The 22,749-nt window shown below is 51.4% G+C and overlaps 4 protein-coding genes across 7 annotated transcripts; 2 read left to right on the forward strand and 2 right to left on the reverse strand.

Annotated features, from left to right (window-relative positions):
• Nucleotides 1-730: 730 nt before the first annotated feature.
• Nucleotides 731-3,988, forward strand: SYF2 (SYF2 pre-mRNA splicing factor). Of its 2 annotated transcripts, none has more exons than XR_009933981.1 (8): nucleotides 731-1,204; nucleotides 1,284-1,403; nucleotides 1,554-1,679; nucleotides 1,850-1,967; nucleotides 2,525-2,615; nucleotides 3,344-3,442; nucleotides 3,527-3,752; nucleotides 3,973-3,988. XR_009933981.1 is itself a non-coding variant. In XM_062509321.1 (8 exons), exons 1-7 carry the CDS (start codon nucleotides 1,148-1,150, stop codon nucleotides 3,690-3,692), a joined length of 777 nt encoding a protein of 258 aa, XP_062365305.1. In that variant the 5' UTR covers nucleotides 731-1,147; the 3' UTR covers nucleotides 3,693-3,728; nucleotides 3,918-3,987. The 2 variants fall into 2 exon arrangements, 1 of the variants encoding a protein (XP_062365305.1); XM_062509321.1 differs by having other exon boundaries at nucleotides 3,527-3,728; nucleotides 3,918-3,987.
• A 984-nt stretch (nucleotides 3,989-4,972) lies between these two features.
• RSRP1 (arginine and serine rich protein 1) lies at nucleotides 4,973-9,511 on the reverse strand. 3 transcript variants are annotated; one of them, XM_062509319.1, is made up of 6 exons: nucleotides 9,304-9,501; nucleotides 9,122-9,177; nucleotides 7,494-8,036; nucleotides 7,080-7,234; nucleotides 5,866-5,949; nucleotides 4,973-5,494 (listed from the first exon to the last, which is right to left on the reverse strand). In XM_062509319.1, the coding sequence occupies exons 1-6, from the start codon at nucleotides 9,372-9,374 to the stop codon at nucleotides 5,306-5,308; spliced, it is 1,098 nt and encodes a 365-aa protein (XP_062365303.1). In that variant the 5' UTR covers nucleotides 9,375-9,501; the 3' UTR covers nucleotides 4,973-5,305. The 3 variants fall into 3 exon arrangements, with proteins under 3 accessions (XP_062365303.1, XP_062365301.1, XP_062365304.1); XM_062509317.1 differs by lacking the exon at nucleotides 4,973-5,494 and having other exon boundaries at nucleotides 5,866-6,318; nucleotides 9,304-9,511; XM_062509320.1 differs by lacking the exons at nucleotides 4,973-5,494; nucleotides 9,304-9,501 and having other exon boundaries at nucleotides 5,866-6,318; nucleotides 7,494-8,217.
• A 778-nt stretch (nucleotides 9,512-10,289) lies between these two features.
• On the forward strand, nucleotides 10,290-12,660 carry TMEM50A (transmembrane protein 50A). The gene is made up of 6 exons (XM_062509296.1): nucleotides 10,290-10,456; nucleotides 11,134-11,246; nucleotides 11,332-11,399; nucleotides 11,532-11,624; nucleotides 12,069-12,129; nucleotides 12,344-12,660. Exons 1-6 carry the CDS (start codon nucleotides 10,364-10,366, stop codon nucleotides 12,387-12,389), a joined length of 474 nt encoding a protein of 157 aa, XP_062365280.1. The 5' UTR covers nucleotides 10,290-10,363; the 3' UTR covers nucleotides 12,390-12,660.
• A 1,406-nt stretch (nucleotides 12,661-14,066) lies between these two features.
• Nucleotides 14,067-19,909, reverse strand: RHCE (Rh blood group CcEe antigens). Its single transcript, XM_062509294.1, has 9 exons — nucleotides 19,662-19,909; nucleotides 19,051-19,237; nucleotides 18,698-18,848; nucleotides 18,474-18,615; nucleotides 16,782-16,939; nucleotides 16,200-16,337; nucleotides 15,832-15,971; nucleotides 15,448-15,527; nucleotides 14,067-14,413 (listed from the first exon to the last, which is right to left on the reverse strand). Exons 1-9 carry the CDS (start codon nucleotides 19,795-19,797, stop codon nucleotides 14,259-14,261), a joined length of 1,287 nt encoding a protein of 428 aa, XP_062365278.1. The 5' UTR covers nucleotides 19,798-19,909; the 3' UTR covers nucleotides 14,067-14,258.
• Nucleotides 19,910-22,749: the final 2,840 nt, after the last annotated feature.

Below are 22,749 nucleotides of genomic sequence, written 5' to 3' on the forward strand. Positions count from 1 at the left end.
CACAGGGACACAGGGACACAGGGGCACGGGGACACAGGGACACAGGGACACAGGGGTACAGGGGTACAGGGGCACAGGGACACAGGGACACGGGGACACAGGGACACAGGGGCACAGGGGCACAGGGACACAGGGGTACAGGGGTACAGGGACACAGGGGTACAGGGACACAGGGGGACAGGGATGCTCAGCCCCACTCCCAGCCCTCGGGATCAGTGACAATGGGGCACGGATGTCCCCAGCCAGGTGCGGAGCCTGCCCCACCTTGGATGTTTTGGGGGACTCAAAAAGTCCAGGGTGGGCACAGGTGGCAGTGGTGGGGCTGGTGTGCCGTGGGGACTCACAGGGACACAGGAGTGACATCCCTGTCCCAAACCCCAAACCCCAGCAGGACAATCTCCCCTTTCCCTCATCAGGGCCAACCAAAGCTGCTCATCCCTGCCTCAGGCCCCGCTGTAAAAAATACAGCTTATTCTTTAAAAATTTTATAAAGTATTTAATAAGGGATAAAAAGGATAATGACACCGTTTTCTGGGGTGCCTCTCGATATTTTTATTCCCTCAGCAGGCACCGGGGCTGAGCAGAAAGAGGAGTTGTGAGGAGCAGAGCAGGGTTTGTCTCATGGCTGGGGCTGTGATTCCCTCTGCTGGAGCCACAGCTCCAGGGAAAAAAAAACAGCTCAGCCCCAAAATTCTTCACCCAAAGGGCTTTGGGAGCTTTTCTTCCGATGAAACCAAAAATCCCGAGCCCTCCCGCCTCTCCTGTACGCACAGAAAGGTTTTACACAGAGATGTGTTCGCACCACCGCAGAGATAAATTTGTAATAAATCTCCATTGAAGATCAATTACACAGCCACTGCAGCAATGCCACAGAAATTTTGATTTTCTTTGCTCAGAAGTTGCGACAAAACTTTGGGAAGCTCTGACTTTCCTCCTATTTTGGGACACCTGAGGGATTTTTTTTATTTTTTATTTTTTCCCCCCCCGGATTTCAGGAGAATTCCAGGATCCAGCGGGGTCGGCGGCAGAACCTCCGGCCCGCTAGGGGGCGCCCGGAAGGAACCGGAAACCGGAACTGCGGAGCACCGGAAGTTCCAGAACACCGGAAGCGCAGGACACCGGAAGGCGGAAGCGCGGGCGCGGCGCGATGGCGGCGGCGGTGTCGGCTCTCAGCAGTTTGGGGATCCCCGAGGCCGATGTCGGGGTGAGGCGGGGACGCGATCGGGCGGGGCGGGGGTCCCGGGTCCCTCGCTGGGCTCCTGGCTGAGTGCGGATCGTTGCAGAGCGAAGAGGAGGAGGAGGAGGAGGAGGCAGCGGCGGAGCCCGGCCAGGCCGCGACGGCGGCGGCGGAGCAGAGGCGGGAGGAGCGGCTGCGCCGGTTCCGGGAGCTCCACATGAAGCGGGTACGGGGGACCGGAGCGGGATGTGGTTGGGCTGGGAGATCTCCAGAGCTCCGTGATTGCTCTGGGATTGTTGGATTTGTTTCTGTGCTCGCCCCCCCGGGGGTTCGGGGTTCTCTTCCCGTGCTCGAGCGCTGCCGTGTGTGGTTCCAGTACGAGGCCTGCAAGCTGAACAGCCAGGAGGTGGTGGAGGAGGACAAAAGGCTGAAATTGCCCCCAAACTGGGAAGCTAAAAAAGCTCGGCTGGAGTGGGAGCTGCAGGTGCAGGAGAAGAAGAAGGTAAAAAACTCCCACAGCCTTTCCCAGATCTCATCCCTAAATCCCTGTGTGCTAATTAACTCCTGATGGTTTCAGTCCCTGTCCTGCACGGGGGGGCTGAGCTGGGGAGCTGGAACTGGGTAGGCTGCTGGGGATTTTACTGGGACTGGGGAGTTCTCCGTGCCCTGCAGGAATGTGCAGCCAGGGGTGAGGACTACGAGCGGGTGAAGCTGCTGGAGATCAGTGCTGAGGATGCTGAGAGGTGGGAGAGGAAGAAGAAGAAGAAAAATCCTGACCTGGGGTTCTCAGGTACCAGCTCAGCTGCCTTCATGAGGAACACCTGTGTTGTGTTGGTATTTTGGGTGAAAAGTGAGATCAAAGCCATGGTTTGTCCCCAGTTCTGGTGCAGATGGAAGAAACAGAACTCAATATTTAGATTTTTTAATAGAAGTTTAATAAGGGATAAAAGGGGCAATATTTGCCAAAAGCACACCTTTATCCTAAAACAATTTCCTTATACATTTTTACAGTCCATGGGTTAAATGTTTGTTTATGAGAGTTATACATAGAATATTTCACACCATTATTTCAGTTAGTTACACAAATAAAATCATTTTAACATGACATAGTTTTATCATTTATCACACTGCTATTTATATATATTAGCTATATGGTGCTGGCAGATTGTACTATACCAAAAAGTAGTTAAAAGGAATTACAAATTTTACTGTATCAAAATCTTCGGGGTCAGGAATAACTTGCAAAAGCCAATGCATGGATGCAAAAGCCAATACTGTAAAATGTATTTTATATAAAATATATAAAAACTGCTCTAAAAGCCAATCTGTTTTCTCACTTTCACCCAGATTATGCAGCAGCACAGCTGCGCCAGTACCAGAGGCTGACCAGGCAGATCAAACCCGACCTGGAGCAGTATGAGAAGCTCAAGGAGCAATAGTGAGTCCTCATTTCAGTCCTTGATACCTTCTGGGGGATCTCTGAGGGATCAGCAAACACTGAACACTGAAATCCTTCCCTCCTCTGCACTGGGATGTTCTTTAATATCAGCTGGCTCTGCTTCAGGAGGGATAATTAATGAGGTTCATTTCTTCCCACTGCTGTGTTGGAAGAAATATTCACGTAATTAGGTGAGGTTTCAGTGTGGAATCAGTCACTTCCTGGGGCAGTTTGGGTTTTTTAAGCAGCCCGGTTTGCATTCAGACCAATTTAGCAGTTCTGGGGGGTTCTGTGTGTGTCTTTCAGAGGCACCTGCTGGTCCCTCTCAAAATAATGGGGAGCGTGGGTTTAATATTGACATTTGTCACCTGAATCTGGGGTTCCCACAGCTGAGTGAAGCGTGACAGTGAAACTCAGGGGAAAGCAGTGAAACCACAAGGACACAGAGGGTGGGACAAGGGTGAGGGGTTCAGAGTGAAAGAGGGGAAATTCAGGTTAGATATCGGGAAGAAATTCTCCCCTGTGAGGGTGTCGAAGGCCAGAAATTCCCCAGAGAAGCTGTGGCTGCTCCTGGATCCCTGGAAGTGTCCAAGGCCAGCTTGGACACGGGGCCGGGAGCAGCCTGGGATGGTGGAAGGCGGAGGGGGGGCACTGGGTGGGGTTTAACCCTTGGGGGTTGTCAGAAATGCCCGCTGGCTGCGTGAGTGCCCCGCTGCTGTCTCCTGCAGCGGGGAAGGGCTGTACCCCACCTCAGACAGCCTCCTGCACGGCACCCACGTGCCCTCCAAGGACGGCGTGGACAGGATGGTGGCAGACCTGGAGAAACAGTGAGTGACGGGCACGGGGCTGGGCAGGGCAGGGCAGGGCTGGGGGTGCTGCGGCCCCAGGGCTCAGCCCCTGCTGCTTCCCAGGATCGAGAAGAGGGAGAAGTACAGCAGGAGGCGCCCCTACAACGACGACGCCGACATCGACTACATCAACGAGAGGAACGCCAAGTTCAACCAGAAGGCAGAGAGGTTCTACGGGAAATACACGGCTGAGATCAAACAGAACCTGGAGAGGGGCACGGCCGTGTGAGCCCGGGGGCACGGCTCCCAGCCCCCCCAGCCCCCGGGGGCACAGATCCCAGCCCCCCCAGCCCTGGCTCCCAGCCCCCCCAGCCCCCGGGGGCACAGATCCCAGCCCCCCCAGCCCTGGCTCCCAGCCCCCCCAGCCCCCCGGGGCACGGATCCCAGCACCCCCAGCCCCCGGGGGCACAGATCCCAGCCCCCCCAGCCCTGGCTCCCAGCCCCCCCAGCCCCCGGGGCACAGATCCCAGCCCCCCCAGCCCCGGGGGCACAGATCCCAGCCCCCCCAGGCCCCGGGGGCACAGATCCCAGCCCCCCCAGGCCCCGGGGGCACAGATCCCAGCCCCCCCAGCCCTGGCTCCCAGCACCCCCAGCCCCCCGGGGCACGGATCCCAGCACCCCCGGCCCCCGGGGACACAGATGCCAGCACCCCCAGCCCTGGCTCTCAGCACCCCCAGCCCCCGGGGCACAGATCCCAGCCCCCCCAGCCCCGGGGGCACAGATCCCAGCCCCCCCAGCCCCCCGGGGCACAGCTCACTGCCGGCTCCTCTGTTGCAGGTTTCCATTTTTAAGGAGTATTTAACTTGTATCAGAAGTGCATTGTAGCTGGTGCTGTCTCAGCTCGGGGATGTTTAGTAGTGATTTGTGTAATTAAACTGTAAATAGCAGTAGCCAGCTTGTGCCATTCCTGCTCTCAATAAACTCTTGGGTCTAAGGTGGGAGGTGGTGTCTGTTCAGGTTTGACATTCCATGGAAGGGCAGCTCCTCCACTGGGCCTCAGCCATTCCAAAGGTGCACTTCCCCCCTGGCAGTGCCAAGTCCAGCCTACCCCACAGGCAGAGGCCAAACTCGGGATCCTCCACCCCCATTCAAGGATTTCTTAAAGAAACTTCCAGCCACAAGCAGTCCAGTTCAGTTTATTTTACCCATAATTTATACAAAACCCATTTAACCAGCTACTCCCAGTCCAGGCAGGAGTTCCTGGTGTTCCTGAACTCCTGGAGCAGAGGTCTGGAGGCCTCCTGCCCCTTTTTCCTTCCTGCCTCCCAGGGAGGCCGATTTCAAAGCAAACACAACCGTTCTACTCCTGCACGAAGTCGAGTTCAGCATCAAAGGAAGGGCCCCGATTGCTGCGGCAGGGAGCCAAAATCAGACACAATCCCCAGTGCCAGGGGAGGAGGAGGCTGTGAAGGAGGCAGGATCCTTTCATTTTCACTCCTGTGCTGCAGCTGGGGAGTGCAGGGCACACCCAGGAATAACCACATCAAGGCAGGCCTAGCACCTGACACAGCCAGTGCAAAACTAAACTTTATTCACTTGAAGTAAACAGTTACACAATGTAAATCCAGGTGTTCAAAGAACAGCTACTCAACTGGGGTTTAGAAAAAAGTTACCCACCTTCATGTTCTAGTCCAATAAAGCAATACAAAATATTTACAAATATACACAAGATTCCCATCTGTGGCTTCTGGATCTGTGTGCTCTCTATCTGAAAGAGAAACCTAAGATTCCAAAAATTAAGACCTCAAAATAAATACTCAGTATTAACAAATCTTCAAGCCCATCAGAAGTCTCCATCTGTGCTGAGGGGTGTGAAGTGCTGCAGGCTGACAGTGACTCCCATCAGCGTGCCCTGAACAGGGAGCTTTTGGGTGAGAAGTTCAGGAATGTTTTCTTCTCCTCCTTCTTGACAGGAACCCACTGCCCATAGGGGCTTCCCTTCCTGTCATCCTCCCTGGGTGGAGAAACCACTGGTTCCTTAACCACAGCATGGCTCACTGGCTTCTGCAGAGCAGGCTTGGCCATTGTGTTCTGAGGGGGGGGGAAAAAAAAAAAAAAAGACATTTCCTGTAAGAAAAGGTGCTAAAACCAAGAAGTTTATCTGTGCTGATCTTATAAATGTTTTCTCTCCAGCTCTTGGAATTCATGCTGCTTATACTGGCTATCACGTTCCCTAAATCCTAAGTTTGCATTACTAAGACTTGGAACTTGAGAAAAGCTTTGTTTAAAGCTAGTTCTAGTTTTAAATTGTTCAGGTTGAGGATAAACACCTTCCTTCAAAGACACTGCTGAGGGGTACTTAGGGTGCTCTATAGAGGAATCATTATCAAATACTGAACTCCTTTTTGTTGTCATTATTAAGTGAGATGCGGAGGGCTCAGTGCTGGGGTTCCATCACTTACATTAGGGCTGAAGGAAATGCTCCTCTGGATTGTGGTTCTCTCCATGCCACCCCTGGTCACGTCCTCAGCTGCACTCCCAGGTTGCTAAAGAAGAGCAGACACAGCTTAAGGGGATCCCTGACCCAGGGCCCAGCAGGCACAGCACAGCTTTCTGTGGAGTGTTTTATATCTCATCTCGAGTAGCTGTAAAGCTACAGCACAGCAGTGCTGAGCCCGCGGAGCGCAGGCAGCACCTGAGCGAGGCAGCTGTGCCAATCCCCGAGGGAATGCAGGCAACTGCAGGCCCCAGGGACAGCTCCGAGAGGACTCGGGGTCACAGCACAGGCTGCCACCCCAGGGCAGTGACACAGCGAGTGGCAGCAGCTCTGCACACCCATCCTGCACAGCTTTGGACAACAACAATCGACTTATCTGCAAGGGATGCAGGCCTCTTCTTCTGTACTCTCTCAACATCTGCAATATATTGCATATTGTTTATAAAAGGGATGCCTGGACCCACTTGTGTCAAACCCTCAGCAAATTCACTTCCCTTTCCACCAGCAGCACCTGAGCCACGCAGGTTTGGATTTACTGTGACTCAGGGTAACACACCACGACAGAACCAAACTAAAATTCACTTGAAGCTGCTCGAGTTTCTCCCTCCCTTCAATTCACAGCAGCTACAGCCCACAAAGTCCCTTAATTACCACCAGATTTTCTTCCTCATGTCTGGAACCATAGTCATGATTTCTATAAGACAGAAATAAAGCATGTAAAATGCATTGTGTGCTTGGGTATGGGATTTCTGGGAAACAGTTTGTTGTACATGAAAATCTTTTAACAGTTAAAAAAGGCAGAAAGATTTAACCTTAAAAGAAAAAAAACCAAAACAAAACAACCCACACTATTCACTAGGTTTGGCAAGGAGACTTCTGGTTTTAGGTCTGAAAGGCACAAACTAGTGGAATTCATGGGAAATATCCCATTAGGAGAACAAGTCAAAGGAACAAGTCTCCTCTCCTTCCCCAGCTGTCCCTACTGGACTCTCAGGGGATCAAACACCTCAGACAGGGCCTCTGTGCTTCCAGCTTAAGGCAAAGCCTCCAGGTTTCTGGAGAAGGTTTTCTTCAAGAGTTTGAACTCAAAAGCACAACCTCCACAGCTGAACCACACCACAGCCATGCAGACAAGTCTAAGAGGTGTTTACCTTTCCAGGGAGAACACTCCATACTTACCTCAGCTGACTCCCTGCTGTCCTCCCGCTCCTGCTTCTCAGTTTTGATCTCTTTGGCAGGAGCAGAGATCTTCAGGCTGGCTGGCAGGACAATGTTGTCTGTTCCCAGAGCTTTAGCAGCATTGGCTTTTGCAATTTCCAGGAGTTCCCTCTTGTCTAGAAGAGAAAGGAATGAAAAAAAGACAAGTGCTTTGTCTCACGTTAAAATCCACACGTACCTACTCAAGCCTAAAACCTGCAGGTTCTGCACCAACAGGGACCAATTCCCCCGTGCCAACGACCTTAAGAACGTTTTTTATCAAACACACTTCTCCAACCCCGCCGAGCTTTTCTTTCACTCCCGCTTTACAAACCAACCCCGCCCAAACCAACCCCACCCCACACAAAGAAAAGCCCCAAAAGCAGCCCCAGGTACCTTTCTCACTGAGGTGCAGAGGCGAGCGGCTGCGGGAGCGGGAGCGGCTCCTCCAGCTGCGGTACGCCTCGGGGTAGATGGTTCTGCCGAAGCCGTAGTAGCGCCGGCCGCGGGAGCGGGAGCGGCTCCGGGAGTAGGAGCGCCGGTAACAGCCCCGGGAACGGGAACGGGAGCGGTGCCGCGGGTAGCGGTGCCGGTAGTGCCGGGATCGGTAGCGGCTGCGGTAGCGCCGGTAACCGCGGGAGCGCGAGCGGGACCGGGAATAGGAACGGGAGCAGCGGCGGGAGCGCCGCGCACGGGAACGAGAGCGGGAGCGGCTCCAGCTGCGGGAGGAGCGGCTGGAGGAGCTGCTGGAGCTGGAAGTGCGGGAGGAGCGGCTGGAGGAGCGGGCCGGGGATCCCCTCTGCTTGGGAGAGCCCAGGCTCAGGTCATCCATGAAATCCGTCACGTCGGCCGTTCTCCCTGCCGAGCTTCTCCCTGCCGAGCTTCTCCCAGCGCCTGCCTCGCCTTTGGCTGCCGCTCTGCAGTGCCCGGTCTCTGTTCCTGCGGGGGGGACACGGCGAGTTCAGCATTGATGGGCACTGCCTCAGCAACCAGCACGGTAATTCTCCCAGTCACGGTCAATGAAACAGCCCAAAAAAACCCCAGACCATCTCCCAGTAGTAATTTCAGGAACAAAAAGCCACCTTGCAGCTCTGCAATTCCCTCTCCTGCAGTCATGAAACTGAAACACAGGGTAGTATTGAAAAAAGAAAGGCTTCAGTTGAAACCGTGAGTGGTTCTGTATAAAATTTTGGAGAGAAGATCTGTCTGGGTTTTAAGTAATTCCTTCTGCAACACCCTTCTTCCTCAAAAAAGGAGGAAAATCTTGACATTCTTGTAAAGAATTTTCAAGGTGCTTTATTTCCCATCTAGCTTAGATACAGCCCATTTTATCTACGATACAAAACAGTAATTTCCTTCCAGCTCAGTACAAATTGAGCAGATTTCTGCTACAATTCCACCAGAGGTTTTTACTCCAACAAGGTAAAATAACACAATCTTTTAAGCATAGATCCGATAAAATCTTGGCTGCATCGTGTCACAAAACTGGTGGCACAGAGCTCCACATATCCCAGCAGTGTATTCAACAGGCTGCTGTTAAAAATGTTCTACACGGACAGCGCAAAACCCGGCCGGTGATTCAGCGGCCGGGACTCAGCACTTGTTATGGCTCTGTATTAATAATTAAAATGGCTGTCCCTGGAGTGGCAGCCATTTTATAGCTACAAAGGTTACTCGGGGTAAGGATCTTACCACAAGACTTAAACCCTGAGTTACGTAACCAGTTCAGTTTAGGGAAGCTCGCTTTGACAACGAGTTTCTATTTAGCGCTTAGTGAACAGCGAAGATAGGCACTAAATCAAACTCCTGCATTAAAATCTGTCATTTAATTTGGGGGACGTTTGTCAGAAACGCTTCTCTCGTTGCTACTCCAGGTAAAGTTTCACTACTTTACGCCATGGCCAAGGTCACGCGGCTGGGACGGGAAGAAGGGAGATCCCCGAGCGCCGCCGGCCATGGGCGGCCCCGTCCCCGGGGCCACGGCCGGTACCGACCCCCCGAGGCCTCGGGGCTCCCTCACTCACCGCTCGGCGCCGCCGGGCACGCCCCGCGCTGGTTCCCCTGAGGCACCTGAGCGCTCCTGCAAGAAAACCAATAGAAGCCCATCAAAACCCATCCCCGAGCGATCCACGGCCCTCACTCCGTAGCGGCCACCGCGTTCGGCCTCACCCACCTCCCTCCCTCCCGGCCCGGGCCGCCGCCTCACCGGCTCCAGCCCGCTGGGCTGCCCCCGCACAGGTCCTGAGGGGAGAGCCCCGCTTCGTGAGTCACCCCCATAGCGCCGGGCCCGCTGCGCCGGCCGCGGTCGGTGATAGAAGGGCGATAGAAACGCGAAGGGAACAACAACCCGCAGCCGCCGCCGCCCGCCAGCGACTGAGGGCCGGCCCAGAACCTTCCAGAACTTCCCTCCCGTTACGCAACCGCGCGCTCGCGGCGCACGCGCGGGCCCCGCCCCCCGCCCGGAACCGCGGCCCCGCCCCGGCGCTCCAGGCCCGCCCCCGGCCCCGCCCCGCCCCCTGCGCGCGCGCTGCGCCTGCGCGCGGCCGCCGCCGCCGCGTCCCGTGACGGTGCGGGGGATGAGCGGGATTCAGGGACGGGGGCGCGCACGGTGCGGGGGATGAGCGGGGTTCAGGGACGGGGGCGCGCACGGTGCGGGGGATGCGTGGGATTCAGGGACGGGGGCGCGCACGGTGCGGGGGATGAGCGGGATTCAGGCACGGGGGCGCGCACGGTGCGGGGGATGGGCGGGATTTAGGGACGGGGGCGCGCACGGTGCGGGGGATGCGCGGGATTCAGGGACGGGAAATGCGCGGTGCGCGCACCGTGAGTGCGCGGGGTGCGAGAGCGGAGCAGGGTGCGCGGATCGGGGGCGCGCCCCGGTGGCGATGCCCGGTGAGCGGCGGGTCCCCGGGGCTCGGGCGGTCCCCGGGCGGTCCCGGTCCTCGGGCGGTCCCCGGGCGGTCCCGGTCCCCGGGCGGTCCCGGTTCTCGGGCGGTCCCCGGGCGGTCCCGGTCCCCGGGCGGTCCCGGTTCTCGGGCGGTCCCCGGGCGGTTCCCGGTCCCCGGGCGGTCCCGGTCCCCGGGCGGTCCCGGTTCTCGGGCGGTCCCCGGGCGGTTCCCGGTCCCCGGGCGGTCCCGGTCCCCGGGCGATCCCCGGGCGGTCCCGGTCCCCGGGCGGTCCCTGGGCGGTTCCCGGTCCCCGGGCCGTGCCGCTCTCCGGTTTCCTGTCCGGACGGAGCTCCCTTTTCCTCCCGCAGTTGTTGAACCATGTCCGGCTTCCTGGAGAGCCTGCGGTGCTCCGAGTGCGTGGACTGGGGCGAGAAGCGCAACACCATCGCCTCTGTGGCCGCGGGGGTGCTGGTACGGCCCCGCCTTGCTCGGGACTTGGGGAATATTTTGGCTTTTCTGTCGTAAAATGAGAATGATGAGCAGTTTGAGAGTTTCTTCTGCATTGCAAGTGGAAGGATGAGAGGAAACGGCCTCAAGTTGTGCCTATAGGTTGGATGAAAGGGGAAATTTTTCCTCTGGAAGGGTGGTCAGGCAGTGGTGGTGTCACTGTGCCTGGGAATGTTTAAAAAATATGTGGATGTGGCATTTGGGGACACGGTTTAGTGGTTGGAATTGATGATTTTAGAGGGCTGCTCCAAACTTAGCAATTCCAGGGAAAGGAACAGCGGGAATATATTTGTCCCTGTGTGTAGCAGCAGAACTACTGTCAAAATCTGGTTTCCACCATCCATTTTATGTTTAAATTTCAGTTTTACCCAGGAAGTGGGCAGATCCCTGGCTCTGCAGTCAGCTCGATCCCAAATCGACAGGAGAACTAAAGGTGTTGCCACTTCAGTCTGGGTTGGAGGCTCTGAGGGTGTTTAAATATTGATGATTTTTTTTGTTTTCTTACAGGCAGAGCAAAGGCTGTATCTGTATTTTAAACCCTTTCTTTCCCCCCAGTTTAAATATTGATGGTATTTTTGTTTGGTTTTTTTTTTTTTCTCACGGGCTGTGTCTGTATTTCAAGCTCTTTCTCTTCCCCCCAGTTTTTCACAGGCTGGTGGATCATCATCGATGCTGCTGTGAAATACCCTCAAGTGGAAGACTTCAACCATTCCTACCACGCCTGTGGAGTCATAGCCACCATTGCATTCCTGATGTAAGGCCCCAGCAGCTCCTCTGCGCAGTCAGGAATGGCAAGGAGAGAGCTTTCCATGCCACTTTTGTCCCCTTTTTCCCCCCAGGATCAACGCCGTGTCCAACGGGCAGGTGCGGGGGGACAGCTACAGCGAGGGCTGCCTGGGCCAGACAGGTACCAGGGCTCAGAGCCACGGGGCCAGCGAGCCTGCAGAGCTGTGCCAGGGGGGGTTTGTGGGGCTGGGGTGTCCCTCAGCTCCAGACATCCCCCATCCCATCAGTTCACACATCCCCCATCCCATTGCAGGGGCTCGCATCTGGCTCTTCCTTGGCTTCATGATGGCTTTTGGGTCCCTCATTGCTTCCATGTGGATCCTTTTTGGGGGGTACGTGGTTAAAGGTAAGACTTGGCTCTTGGTTTTTTGGTTTGGTTTGGGGTTTTTTTTTGGAAAGTTGGAGGTGTTTTAAATGACTCTTGAATTTTAGGATTTTATTTAGAGGGTTTCTAGGCAGGGCCAGTTTGAGTATTTTGGCCTACACATCACTGTTCTATCACTGATACTGGCATGGATTTGATCTAAGTTCAAACTTCCTCTACAAACCCAGCTCTTGCCCAACTGGGAACTCCATGGATATAATTAAACTGCTGCAGTTTTAAGGGAATAATTCCCTTGGTGAACACTTATTCCCAGAATACAAATGATTTGAGTTCCTGCAGATTGCTCCCAAAGCCTCTCTGCTAAATTAGCTCAAGGGAAAACAGCATGTCAGAAATGGGATATGCTTTTTTTATATATATATTTTTTCCAAAAAACATTATGGAGATTTTTTTTTTTCCTCTTAGAAAAACCAGTGGTGTACCCAGGAATAGCTGTGTTTTTCCAGAATGCATTCATCTTTTTTGGGTAAGACTGTCCTCTTTTATTTGTTTCCCACTTAATTGGATTTTAATGATAAAAACCTGAAACTTGCTGTGATCTGTTTCATCCTGAAGTCCTGTTTTGTAACCAGGCCTGTGTGAATAAATTGGGATCTGGCTGCACAGGAATTGGATTAACAAACACCCCTGGAAATCCTGTGTTTAACACAAGAGGGGTTTGATTTGTGGTGTTTCCACAGGGGCCTGGTGTTCAAGTTTGGTCGCACAGAGGATTTGTGGCAGTGAACCCCCCTGGAGTGCCCTGGGCTTTAACTGCACCCCCCCAAAGTTTTGTAAAACCATTTTGTAAACCTTCCATCGTGTCGAAAGAGAAATCAAGGAAAGCTGAAAGCACTAAATCCAGCTCTATTCTGGTTATTTTTTTTACTCTTGTACGTCCACTTCAGTGTTGTGGTGTTTTTGAGAAATGTAAAATTGCTACAAACAACGGTGGAGTCACTTTTCTAAAATGATGTTTGTTACAAATAAAAGGTGAGTGGAATATGGATGTATTTAACCAGCTGTTTCTATGATGTTATTTACAATCCAAGACTTACTAAAACTGCATTAAAACAACCTTTTAACAGGTATTTATTAAGTATTTCCTATATCTGGGCAATATAACCATTTCTTCAATTTCAAAACTTGCTGGTGTGTGGCTTTTCTTGTGTAATTCAGAACTGTGGTGGTTTGGGATTTTTTTTTTTGTCCCCATCCCCTGAATATTTCATTTATCCTGTGGTGATAAAGAGGAAGCAACAACTCACAGTTGTGTGTAGAAGCTTTGGGCACTTGGGGAACTGGGAACAAGGAAAACTGGCCCTTCCTTGCAAGCCTGCATTCCTTCCCTCTGTAGCTGCAGGGATCTGCTCATCCCAGGGAGTGAATGAGGCCAGTGAGCCTCATCAGAGCTCTCAGCCTTGTCACGAGTTCCCTCATTCATTCATTCATTCATTCACTCCTCACAAGGGTGCTGAAGGAAAAAAAAAAATTAAAAAAAAAAAGCCAGGTTTTCACTCCTTTATTAGGTAAGCACTGCTGGAAGATTTTCTGTGTCAACTATTTTTGAAAGTTAAGAAACACTGAGGATGACAATCCAATTAAAAACCAGGGCTTACTGGCAGAGAATCCTCTGTCCCCCAAGTGCCTGCACTTCCAAAATTGGGTGCTGGCTCAAAATTGGAGCAACTGAGGCTCATTCCCCCTGTGCTGGGCCAGGCTGTCCCCTCCCAGCCACTGCCCCGAGCTCATTTTGTGTTTTACATCTGGCAGCCCCCAGGGCTTTCAGGAGCACCATCCACAACTGAACTTTTTTGCCATCAGAATTTCCCAACACATCCAGCCCCAGCCAAGTAATGCCAGATTTTTTTTTCAGCCTGGCAGGATGCAGAGTTCTGGCCCTGCTCCAGCTTCACTCATCAAATCCTGGCTTGTCAAGGCCTTCAGCAGAATGAATTCAGCTTAAAAACTTGAGTACTTTGCTAGATGAGAAGTGCTCCTTGAGAAATGACACTTTCCAAATCCATTATTTTGCCTTGTAAACTAAGGAGCTAAAAATAGCTTAATGTTTCCAAGCATTGGGATTGATAAGCCATGAGTGCAGCCAACTTTTTTTGTGCATGTCTTAAAAAAATACTTAAGGGCAAAAAAGCAGAAAAGCTGAATGCATCTGACGATTGCATCTCTGAATTCACCCTCTGGATCTTTCAAGAATAATTGGAACAGTTTAATTTTTGAGTGTCCTTTGGGGTGGCTTTTGTGGGCCTGAGAATTGATGTTTGAGTGCTCTCTGTACCCACCACAGCTGTTCAGTTTTTCTGAGGATAAAGAGGAAAATCTTATCTTGCTCGTTTCTGTCAGCTGGGCTCCTCCCCTCAAAATCCAACAGACAAGTGGGGAAACTGTGAACACAAACATTCTTCTATCAGAACACATCAAATCATCACAGGAAAATCCCCCAAACCAATGGAAAAGCTGATTTTAAAGCTTCTTTTCACCCATTTTTTATTCCTGTCATTCAGATACAGCCTCACATCAGCACCTAAGGGTGCCCAGGGACTGTTTGTGCATCAAAATGTGCTGGGAAAAGGAATAACCCTTTTTCTCCCCATGTTTTTAATTCAAGTACATTGAGTTCTTCATCAAGGTGCTAAATGAACTTCCCCCCAGGGAGTCTGAAATCATTTGGAAACTCACCTCCCAGTAAAACTGATCATCAAAGTACTTTGAGACATGCACAGCTTTAAGCAGTTTGATGTTTAAGATTAAACCTGTTGGTAGAGAGAGAGAGAGAGATCCAAAACAAACATAAACACCAGGGCAAGGGCAGGATTGTGTGCAACAGGAGTTTCTTGGCAACATTTATGCAAATGTAACAGCTCCAAACACAAATTCAGACCTAAATCCTTCAGCAGAGCCCCCTGACTCGAGCTGGCCTTAAATACAAAAAGAGGCTTGCCAGGATCAAGGCTTGGGATACTAGAAATGAATTACTTTAGGTAAAAGCCCATTAAACAGCTGCTAGGTTATGAAAATACATCAAAATGATGAATTTCTTGCATGAGAAGTGCCTGTGTATTTTAAACAATCTGGTTTATCAGCACTGTTTTGGGATCTGATGGGAATCTCTGGATTTGTAAACAGCTGGTTAAACACTGAATGTTTGGTTATTTCAGCTGGATGTTTTCTAAAAATCTATTCCTTCATTACACTTAAAGTAATGCAAAGGTTTAAATCAATTAAAACTCTCAAAAAATCACTGCAGGGTGTGTTTCCCAGCAATTTTCATTGCCCATTTCTCTGTCACTCCAGGCAGAATTTGGGGCTGGGGAACAGCAGCAGCTGCCACAAACCAGAGCATCCCATGGGATCCATGTGAGTGCTGCTGCCAAAGCAGCAAAAAAGTCCCAAAAAATCCCAAAATGTCTTGATCAAAGGGCTGCAGCTGGGCTGAGGCAGCTCCTGATGTTATTGAAACTTTGCTCCAAATGGCCTAAAAAGTGAGAAGCCCCAGATTGGGGGCTCACTCACTGTCACTAAGACAACACCCAAAAGTGGAAATATTTTTGTCTTCACACCTCTCCTGTCTGCAGGTTGAAGGCAGCTGTTAAACCTTGGTTAAAATGATACTTCAGCACTGAAAGAATGGTGCTGCTGGGTTACTTCTGTGCAAAACAGCTCTTCTTCTAAAGCCTGGCTGAGAAGAGTCCCTGGCATTCATGTTTCCATTTACTCCACCAGTGTTTTACCCATAGAAATTTGCTGCATGGAAATACAGGAATTCCTGGGATGTTTCAGTACTGACCTGTAATCAAACCTGTTATCAAGGCAGTGCTGATGGTCTGGCAGATGGCACCAATTTCAAAAAAGGTTAAATAACCCAGACTGAAAAGCAAAAAAAAAAAAAAAGTGTTTAACCTTTTATTTAGCATCAACGCTGTGAATGAATCTGCATCTATCAAAATCTCTCATAGAAACTGTAATTCTCAAATCTGCAGTGAGATGTTTTAGGAACATACCAGAAGCCTAATGCAGAATTCAGAGGATTTATTTTGTCCATCCTTTTGGTATTAAAACTTCATTAAGTTTGTACCATGAAGAACATGATGAGAAGTGTCCTTCATGCTGCACTCTGATATCTCCCTCCCTGATTATCTATCTTCATTATTTAAAACAAGAATTTATGTACCTGGATAAATCACTCCATTGATTTATCTCTCGTACAACACGGAGAGGAACAGCAGCCACAGCTCCAAGCACAGCAGGCAAACCAAAAGTGAAATGAACTCCAGAAGTATCCTGAAGCTTCAAAGGAGGATTAAAGCACCTCTGGGAAGAAGAAAAAGTTTAACTGACACCAGAAACACAAGCTGGTAATTGCAGATCAGCTGTTGCAGACCTAGAGGATGAATTTGCTCTCATGAGCTGCAATTCTGCACTCTGCTCACATTACCTCAGGTTTCCTAGTTTGGAAAAGAGGTTTCCCTTGGGGTATGCTACATTGCAAAAGAAATTTATACAGCTTATCCAAGAACCATTTTGGGCTTTGAGCATTACCTGTAGACAGTGAGATCCCAGGATGGAGATGACACTGCCAAGCAGCCCCAAAATCATGGCAATCCAAGGGTACTGGATGATTTTTGCTGTGTAACTGATGGTGACCCCTCCAGCCAGGACTGCACTGTGGATGTGAGCCTGTACAACAACAATAACAACAACAACAGGGACTTAAGGGGCTTCTTACAAGGGTTTGTAGTGACAGGACAAGGGCCAATGGCTTTACACTGAAAGAGGAAAAGTGCAGGGTCAGTATTGGGAAGGAATTGTTCCCTGTGAGGGTGGGGAGGGCCTGGCACAGGGTGCCCAGAGAAGGTGGGGATGCTCTTGGGAGTGTCCAAGGCCAGGCTGGGCAGGGCTTGGAGCAGCCTGGGACAGTGGAAGGTGTCCCTGCCCATGGCAGGGGTGGAATGAGGTGATCTTTGATGCCCCCTCCCATCCAAACCCCTCTGTGAGTGTGTGGCAGTCAGACCCTGGCCTTGGCTTCAGTTCATAGCTGTTGTATTTCCAGTGTATTCCTGAGGGTACCAGAAAATCTATTTGAGCAGAAAAGCCTCAGGCAGGGTTTTCCCTGGTCCTTACCATTCTGAATTTGCCATCCTTGGAGGTCAGAGCAGACAACATGAAGGCAGCCACAGCACTCACTGCGAGGGCCAAGCACGTGCTGAGAGCTGCTTCCCACCTGGACTCAAGCAGGATGGAATTGAAGCTTGGCCAGAACACCCAGACAAACACAGTGCCTTGGGGACAAGGACAAGAGACCATCAGCAGCTGCTCTGAAGCACAGGAAGCCACCACTGCCCGTGTCTGGAGGGCTCCAGCCCGCAGCGTGCGCTCACTGCAATTCCCAAAGCTCCTCTGAGAGCACTCCCAGTGAGGAGCTGTCAGTGTCACACCCCCATGAGCACACAGGCTTCTCTAGCAGAATGCAAACAGGTTCTGCTGCTTCTGTGCCCCTCACGGTCAGCATTCGGGCAGCCCAGGCTCCCTGGGGCCAGTGTCCAGCCTGGCAGGATGCATTACTGCTCAGGTGCACGGGCACCGATGGAATTCCAGCCAGCAGAGGGACGTGGTGGCCTCAGAGCAGCCCAGGGCCCCGTGGGGCTGGGCTGTGCACAGACACCAACCCCAGCACCGAGCAGCAGCTCCTCTGGCACTGCCCAGCTGCTGTATTTTGTTTCCAGCCCACTCCCATCACTGATGTTGTGTTCCCCACCCCGCAGAGGTAGCAGACCCTTTGCAATCCACCTGACAGGGACATTTGATGTGTTCCTGTCCAAGAGCCCTAACAAGTGACACAGGCATTGTCACTGTGAGGCACAAATCCAGTTTTCAGCAGCCCTGGCAGGCACTGATTTTGTACCAGCTTGTCTCGGCTCTGTGAAATCCAGTCTGCATTGCTAACATCCATGATTTCAGTGCACCAAGGCAGAGATAATCCTGCCTCACAGCAACTCTAAACTTGTGGTAATAAACTTGTGAGATGATCCATCCTATTCCCATTGATTAGGCAGTCAGTCAGTCCTAAATACAGATATAAAATCTTCTGAAGCATTCTTATGAGTATCTGCTCATCTCTGGAAATAAACAGCAAACAAGAACTCCAGGGACACGAAAGAGCAGCATTTAAATTTTGTATTCCCTAAACTGGGCAAAGACTGAGTGAGAATGAGTCTCTGCGGACTCCTGCAGGAAGCTCTGGGTTCAGCTGGTGGCAGTTGCACTACAGAAGTTGTGATATTAAAGACACCAAATTGCTTCCACAAGAAAAGGAATGAAAGTCCCAGACACTGAGCCTGTCCTGCCCCAGCTCCTCTCTCGTGGGGCTGCCTGTATCACACTCCCCACCCTCCACCAAGCTTTATCTTTTTATTTATGCTAGCAGCAGGGACTGCCCCTTTCTATCTCTGGGCAGCACCTGGAGAAACAGCCTGAGCTCTGCTGAAATACAAGTTATGAGCTCAGCTCTGGCACTCAGCCCCTCACCAGCAGGCCTAGGCAAGCCAAGGGGGACAGGAAAGGGAGTGGTGAACCTGGAGGAAGAACTGTGAACCTGGAGCAGCCTTCATGCTGAGGTGACAAAAGCAAACTGAGCCCCAAGTGTGGCAGGAGTGGCCTCTGGGCCAGGTAGAAAGTGGCCATTGCCACAGACCAGGAAGCATAGCAGCAGCTGCTGTGCTTGGCTGCATTCAGGGCTGCATTCTGCATTTCAAGCCCCAAGCATGTCCCCCTGCAATCCCTGATGCAGCTGAGGCATTCCAGCCAAGGACTCACCCAGCACGGAGAACAGCTCTGACTTTGGGGTGCTCCTGTTCTTGTCCAGCCCTGGGGGAGGCTCAGGGAAGCAGGAGGTCACTGCCAGACCAAAGTAGGCTCCAAAGAGGTGCACGTGCATAAATGTGAGGTTCTCTGGGACCTGCAGCAACAGAACATTCCCCATCTGTGGCTGCTTCAGGCCGACGTTTCCCCCCACGTATCTGAAAATCCCACCAGGGTACCTCCAGGAATGTGCTGTTGATCCATCTGCTCACATGGAAAATGATTAATTCCACCAGGGTCATCACAATTAACTGCACAGGATTGGCCTTCCCCAGGACAGCCCCAGTGGAGATGACCACAGCTGTCATGCTCACCACAGCCCTTACCAGACTGCAAGAAAGAAAGGGAAGGAAAACAGCTCAGTCTCAGGGTGACACCAAGGCCAATAAAAAGGAATGACACAGAACAATGTAATTAAAAACCAAAAGCCCTCTAAAATGCCTCCAAATGTGTCTCTGCTCACCCCTAGCAGGGCCCTGGAAGGAGCAATCAGCAGTTCTGGGTTAGCCCTGCTCTAACACGAGCTCATTACCTTTGCATACCAAATTCATTGTGCTGTACCCTAAGGAGTTTTAATAAATCTTCCACCAGAAAAGAGCACTGGACACCAAGAACAACGAGCAAGAAGTTGAATCCAGTGCTGCTAAAGCCATATCTTCTCAGAACCATCAGGAAGAAGCCAAATCCAAAAATCACCATGTGGTTGACATCTTGAAATGCTGCAGGACAGAAAAGAACAATTCAGCAGTGAAATTATTAATGCAGATTTCTGGTTAAAAAAAAATCAATTAAAAATTACAATTAACTAAGAAGACTTCAGATTAAAAAAAAAATAAGTGCCACTGTTGTTTAGAGCTTGCCAAGAATTCCAGAGCTTTCCAATCTATACTAAGAGAAAAAACACCCTTAATGCTGAATTTATTTTTACACAGCGATCTGAGTGGATGTCACAGGATGGGGGCTGAGAGGTCAAAAAACCCACCAGAAAAACTGACCAAAAATACAATTTAGTCTTGGATCCCCATCACACCTACAAAGAAACTCCTGGCAAGTTCAAAGAGCAATAAAACCATTCTGACACCAACAGAACCCACAGCAGGAGCAGGGACCATCCCTCCTTTTCCAGCAGGGTGCCAGGCTTACCTGGGTAGAGGTTGGGTGGGAAGTAGGAGACAGGAGCACCTGGGAAGGCAAAGAAAGCACGGCTGAGGAACAGAGCTTGCAGCAGGAGGATGAGGCAGGGCACGCTGCAGCGGAAGCTCGGGTAGCGGGAGGGCATCGTGCACTGCCTGCATGGAGCAGCAGCACTGCAGTGATCCTTGTCCCTGTGGAAAGGTCCCAGTGCCCTCACGCCAACAGCCAAGGAGCTGCGGGGGCCAGCAGTGAGATAAAAAGGCCAAGAGGCGTGAGCAGGGAGCAGCTCCTTATCTGTGCTGTGGCAGGAGCCAAAACTCAGCACAGCTGCCGTGGGCTGAGCTCAGAGAGTGCCCGTGGGCACAGAACAGCCTCTGGTCTGCTTCAGGACAGCAGGACAGCAGGACAGCAGGACAGCTCCCTGGGCATCCCAGCTGCTGGGGCCTCTGGCAGCTGGGCCAGAGAGCAAGGAGAACATGGACTCCATGAGCAGCACCATGATTTGTTGACTTGGCCCCAAGTCCTGTCACAGAAAGGTGGGGAAGGTCCTGCTGAGAACCCCAGTGGGACACCACAGCAAACCTTGGATGAATGGATGATGGATGGATGGATGGATGGATGGATGGATGGATGGATGGATGGATGATGGATGATGGATGGATGGATGGATGGATGGATGGATGATGGATGGATGGATGGATGGATGATGGATGGATGGATGGATGGATGGATGGATGATGGATGGATGGATGATGGATGATGGATGGATGGATGGATGATGGATGGATGATGATGGATGGATGGATGATGGATGGATGGATGATGATGGATGGATGGATGGATGGATGGATGGATGGATGGATGATGGATGGATGATGATGGATGGATGGATGATGATGGATGGATGGATGATGATGGATGGATGGATGATGATGGATGGATGGATGGATGGATGGATGATGATGGATGGATGGATGGATGGATGGATGATGGATGGATGGATGATGGATGGATGGATGGATGATGGATGGATGATGATGGATGGATGGATGATGATGGATGGATGGATGGATGGATGGATGGATGGATGATGATGGATGGATGGATGGATGGATGGATGGATGGATGATGGATGGATGGATGATGGATGGATGGATGGATGATGGATGGATGATGATGGATGGATGGATGATGATGGATGGATGGATGGATGGATGGATGGATGGATGATGATGGATGGATGGATGGATGGATGGATGGATGGATGATGGATGGATGGATGATGGATGGATGGATGATGGATGGATGGATGGATGATGGATGGATGATGATGGATGGATGGATGATGATGGATGGATGGATGGATGGATGGATGATGATGGATGGATGGATGGATGGATGGATGGATGGATGGATGATGGATGGATGGATGGATGGATGGATGGATGGATGATGATGGATGGATGGATGGATGAGGATGGATGGATGGATGGATGGATGGATGGATGGATGGATGGATGATGGATGGATGATGGATGATGGATGGATGATGATGGATGGATGATGGATGGATCCAAACCAAAGCCAGGGAATCAGGGATTTGGGAGATGCAGCACCTCCCGTGCTGCTGTAGGATCAGCCTGTTGCTCACACATGGCCATGGGAACAGCTCCAGGGACACTTTATGGATCCATGGCACAAATCCCAGACTGGTTTGGGTGGGAAGGGACCCTAAATCCCACCCAGTGCCAGCTCTGCCATGGCATGGACACCTCCCACTGTCCCAGGCTGCCCCAAGCCCCAATGTCCTACCTGGCCTTGGGCACTTCCAGGGGTCCAGGGGCTACTCTGGGCACCCTGTGCCAGGGCCTCACCCCTTGTGGATAAAGAATTTCTTCTTAATATCCACTCCAAGCCTGTCCTCTGGCAGTTCAATGCCATTCCCCTTTGTCCTGCCATTTAAAATATCTCTCCTCCCTTTATAAGCCCCTTGAGGCACTGGAAGAACATTTGTCCCTCCTCAGTATTCACTGTGCCTGTGTGAACTGAGCCCTCTCTGTCCAGGCACTTCAAATTAAATCAAAATTACACCTCAGGCTCTGCTCTGAGGCTGTCACAAACCCAGTGCTGAGCTGGCACCGCAGGGCCTGAGGAGAGCCCAGAAATGCAGAGAAACGTGCTCAGAAATGGAGATAAAGCCACCTGCTGGTGACAGGGACATTCATCAGGTAAAAATACATACACAAAACTCACAGGCCACTTAAATTTGAGGCCGTCCCAGGCTGTAGGGGACAATAATATTGTGCAAAGCATCTGTGCAAGGTTTGGATTTGTGGTAATAGCCTGAACTTTTCTCCCACCCAATATCAACATGCTTTAATATCAAATCACTTTAATATCAAAGCCTTTTCCCAGCCTAACAAAGTTAAATATCCGTACACCCATTTCAGACATTCCTAAATAACATTAAAAAAAAAAAATCTTCCCCAGGCATGCAAAGCACTGTCCTGGCTTCAGGAAAATCCTGATGCAGAAGGATTCACGTGGAGGTGCTTTTTCTGGGAATTCTGTGTCTGAGGAATTCAGACAGAACTTGCTGAACTTCCTCTAGACAGGCTAACAGCTCTAGCAGCAATTTAGGTATTAATTTAGCTAATCAGTCCTTGTGCCACCCCTAAATCCCATCAGGGTTAACATCCAGGGAAACACCCCAAAGGTGAGGAATTCACCCTTTTCCCTCAGGGTTACACATTGTAAAGGTGATGCTCAGATTCACAGCTTACACTTCCAAACAGAGACCAAAGGCTGGTGATCTCTTACAGGGTGAAGCACAAAGTAATTTTTATATTAGGAAAAAGCTCTTCCCCAGGATGGGCAGGTCCTGGCACAGGGTGCCCAGAGCAGCTGTGGCTGCCCCTGGATCCCTGGCAGTGCCCAAGGCCAGGTTGGACACTGGGGCTGGGAGCAGCCAGGGACAGCGGGAGGTGTCCCTGCCATGGCAGTGGAACACGATGATCTTCAAGGTCTCTTCCAGCCCGAACAAATCCACGATGCTCCGAATCCAACTCCACTGTAAAACACCCCCATGACTCAGCCC

This window comes from Cinclus cinclus, chromosome 26, assembly GCF_963662255.1.
Source record: "Cinclus cinclus chromosome 26, bCinCin1.1, whole genome shotgun sequence".
NCBI lineage: Eukaryota > Metazoa > Chordata > Aves > Passeriformes > Cinclidae > Cinclus > Cinclus cinclus.

Coding starts and splice junctions, on each gene's coding strand:
- TMEM50A (XM_062509296.1), top strand. CDS start 10,364: ATGTCCGGCTTCCTGGAGAGCCTGCGGTGCTCCGAGTGCGTGGACTGG. Junction 11,247..11,331: donor GCCACCATTGCATTCCTGAT/GTAAGGCCCCAG, acceptor TTTTCCCCCCAG/GATCAACGCCGTGTCCAACG. Junction 11,625..12,068: donor TGGGGGGTACGTGGTTAAAG/GTAAGACTTGGC, acceptor TTTTCCTCTTAG/AAAAACCAGTGGTGTACCCA.
- RHCE (XM_062509294.1), bottom strand. CDS start 19,797: ATGCCCTCCCGCTACCCGAGCTTCCGCTGCAGCGTGCCCTGCCTCATC. Junction 16,338..16,781: donor AGGATGGCAAATTCAGAATG/GTAAGGACCAGG, acceptor GTTGTTGTACAG/GCTCACATCCACAGTGCAGT. Junction 14,414..15,447: donor GATAACAGGTTTGATTACAG/GTCAGTACTGAA, acceptor CTCTACCAACAG/GTTTAATCTTAAACATCAAA.
- SYF2 (XM_062509321.1), top strand. CDS start 1,148: ATGGCGGCGGCGGTGTCGGCTCTCAGCAGTTTGGGGATCCCCGAGGCC. Junction 1,404..1,553: donor GGGAGCTCCACATGAAGCGG/GTACGGGGGACC, acceptor GTGTGGTTCCAG/TACGAGGCCTGCAAGCTGAA. Junction 1,680..1,849: donor AGGTGCAGGAGAAGAAGAAG/GTAAAAAACTCC, acceptor CGTGCCCTGCAG/GAATGTGCAGCCAGGGGTGA.
- RSRP1 (XM_062509317.1), bottom strand. CDS start 9,374: ATGGGGGTGACTCACGAAGCGGGGCTCTCCCCTCAGGACCTGTGCGGG. Junction 7,235..7,493: donor TCTGCACCTCAGTGAGAAAG/GTACCTGGGGCT, acceptor TTTCTCTTCTAG/ACAAGAGGGAACTCCTGGAA. Junction 6,319..7,079: donor ACAGCAGGGAGTCAGCTGAG/GTAAGTATGGAG, acceptor AATATATTGCAG/ATGTTGAGAGAGTACAGAAG.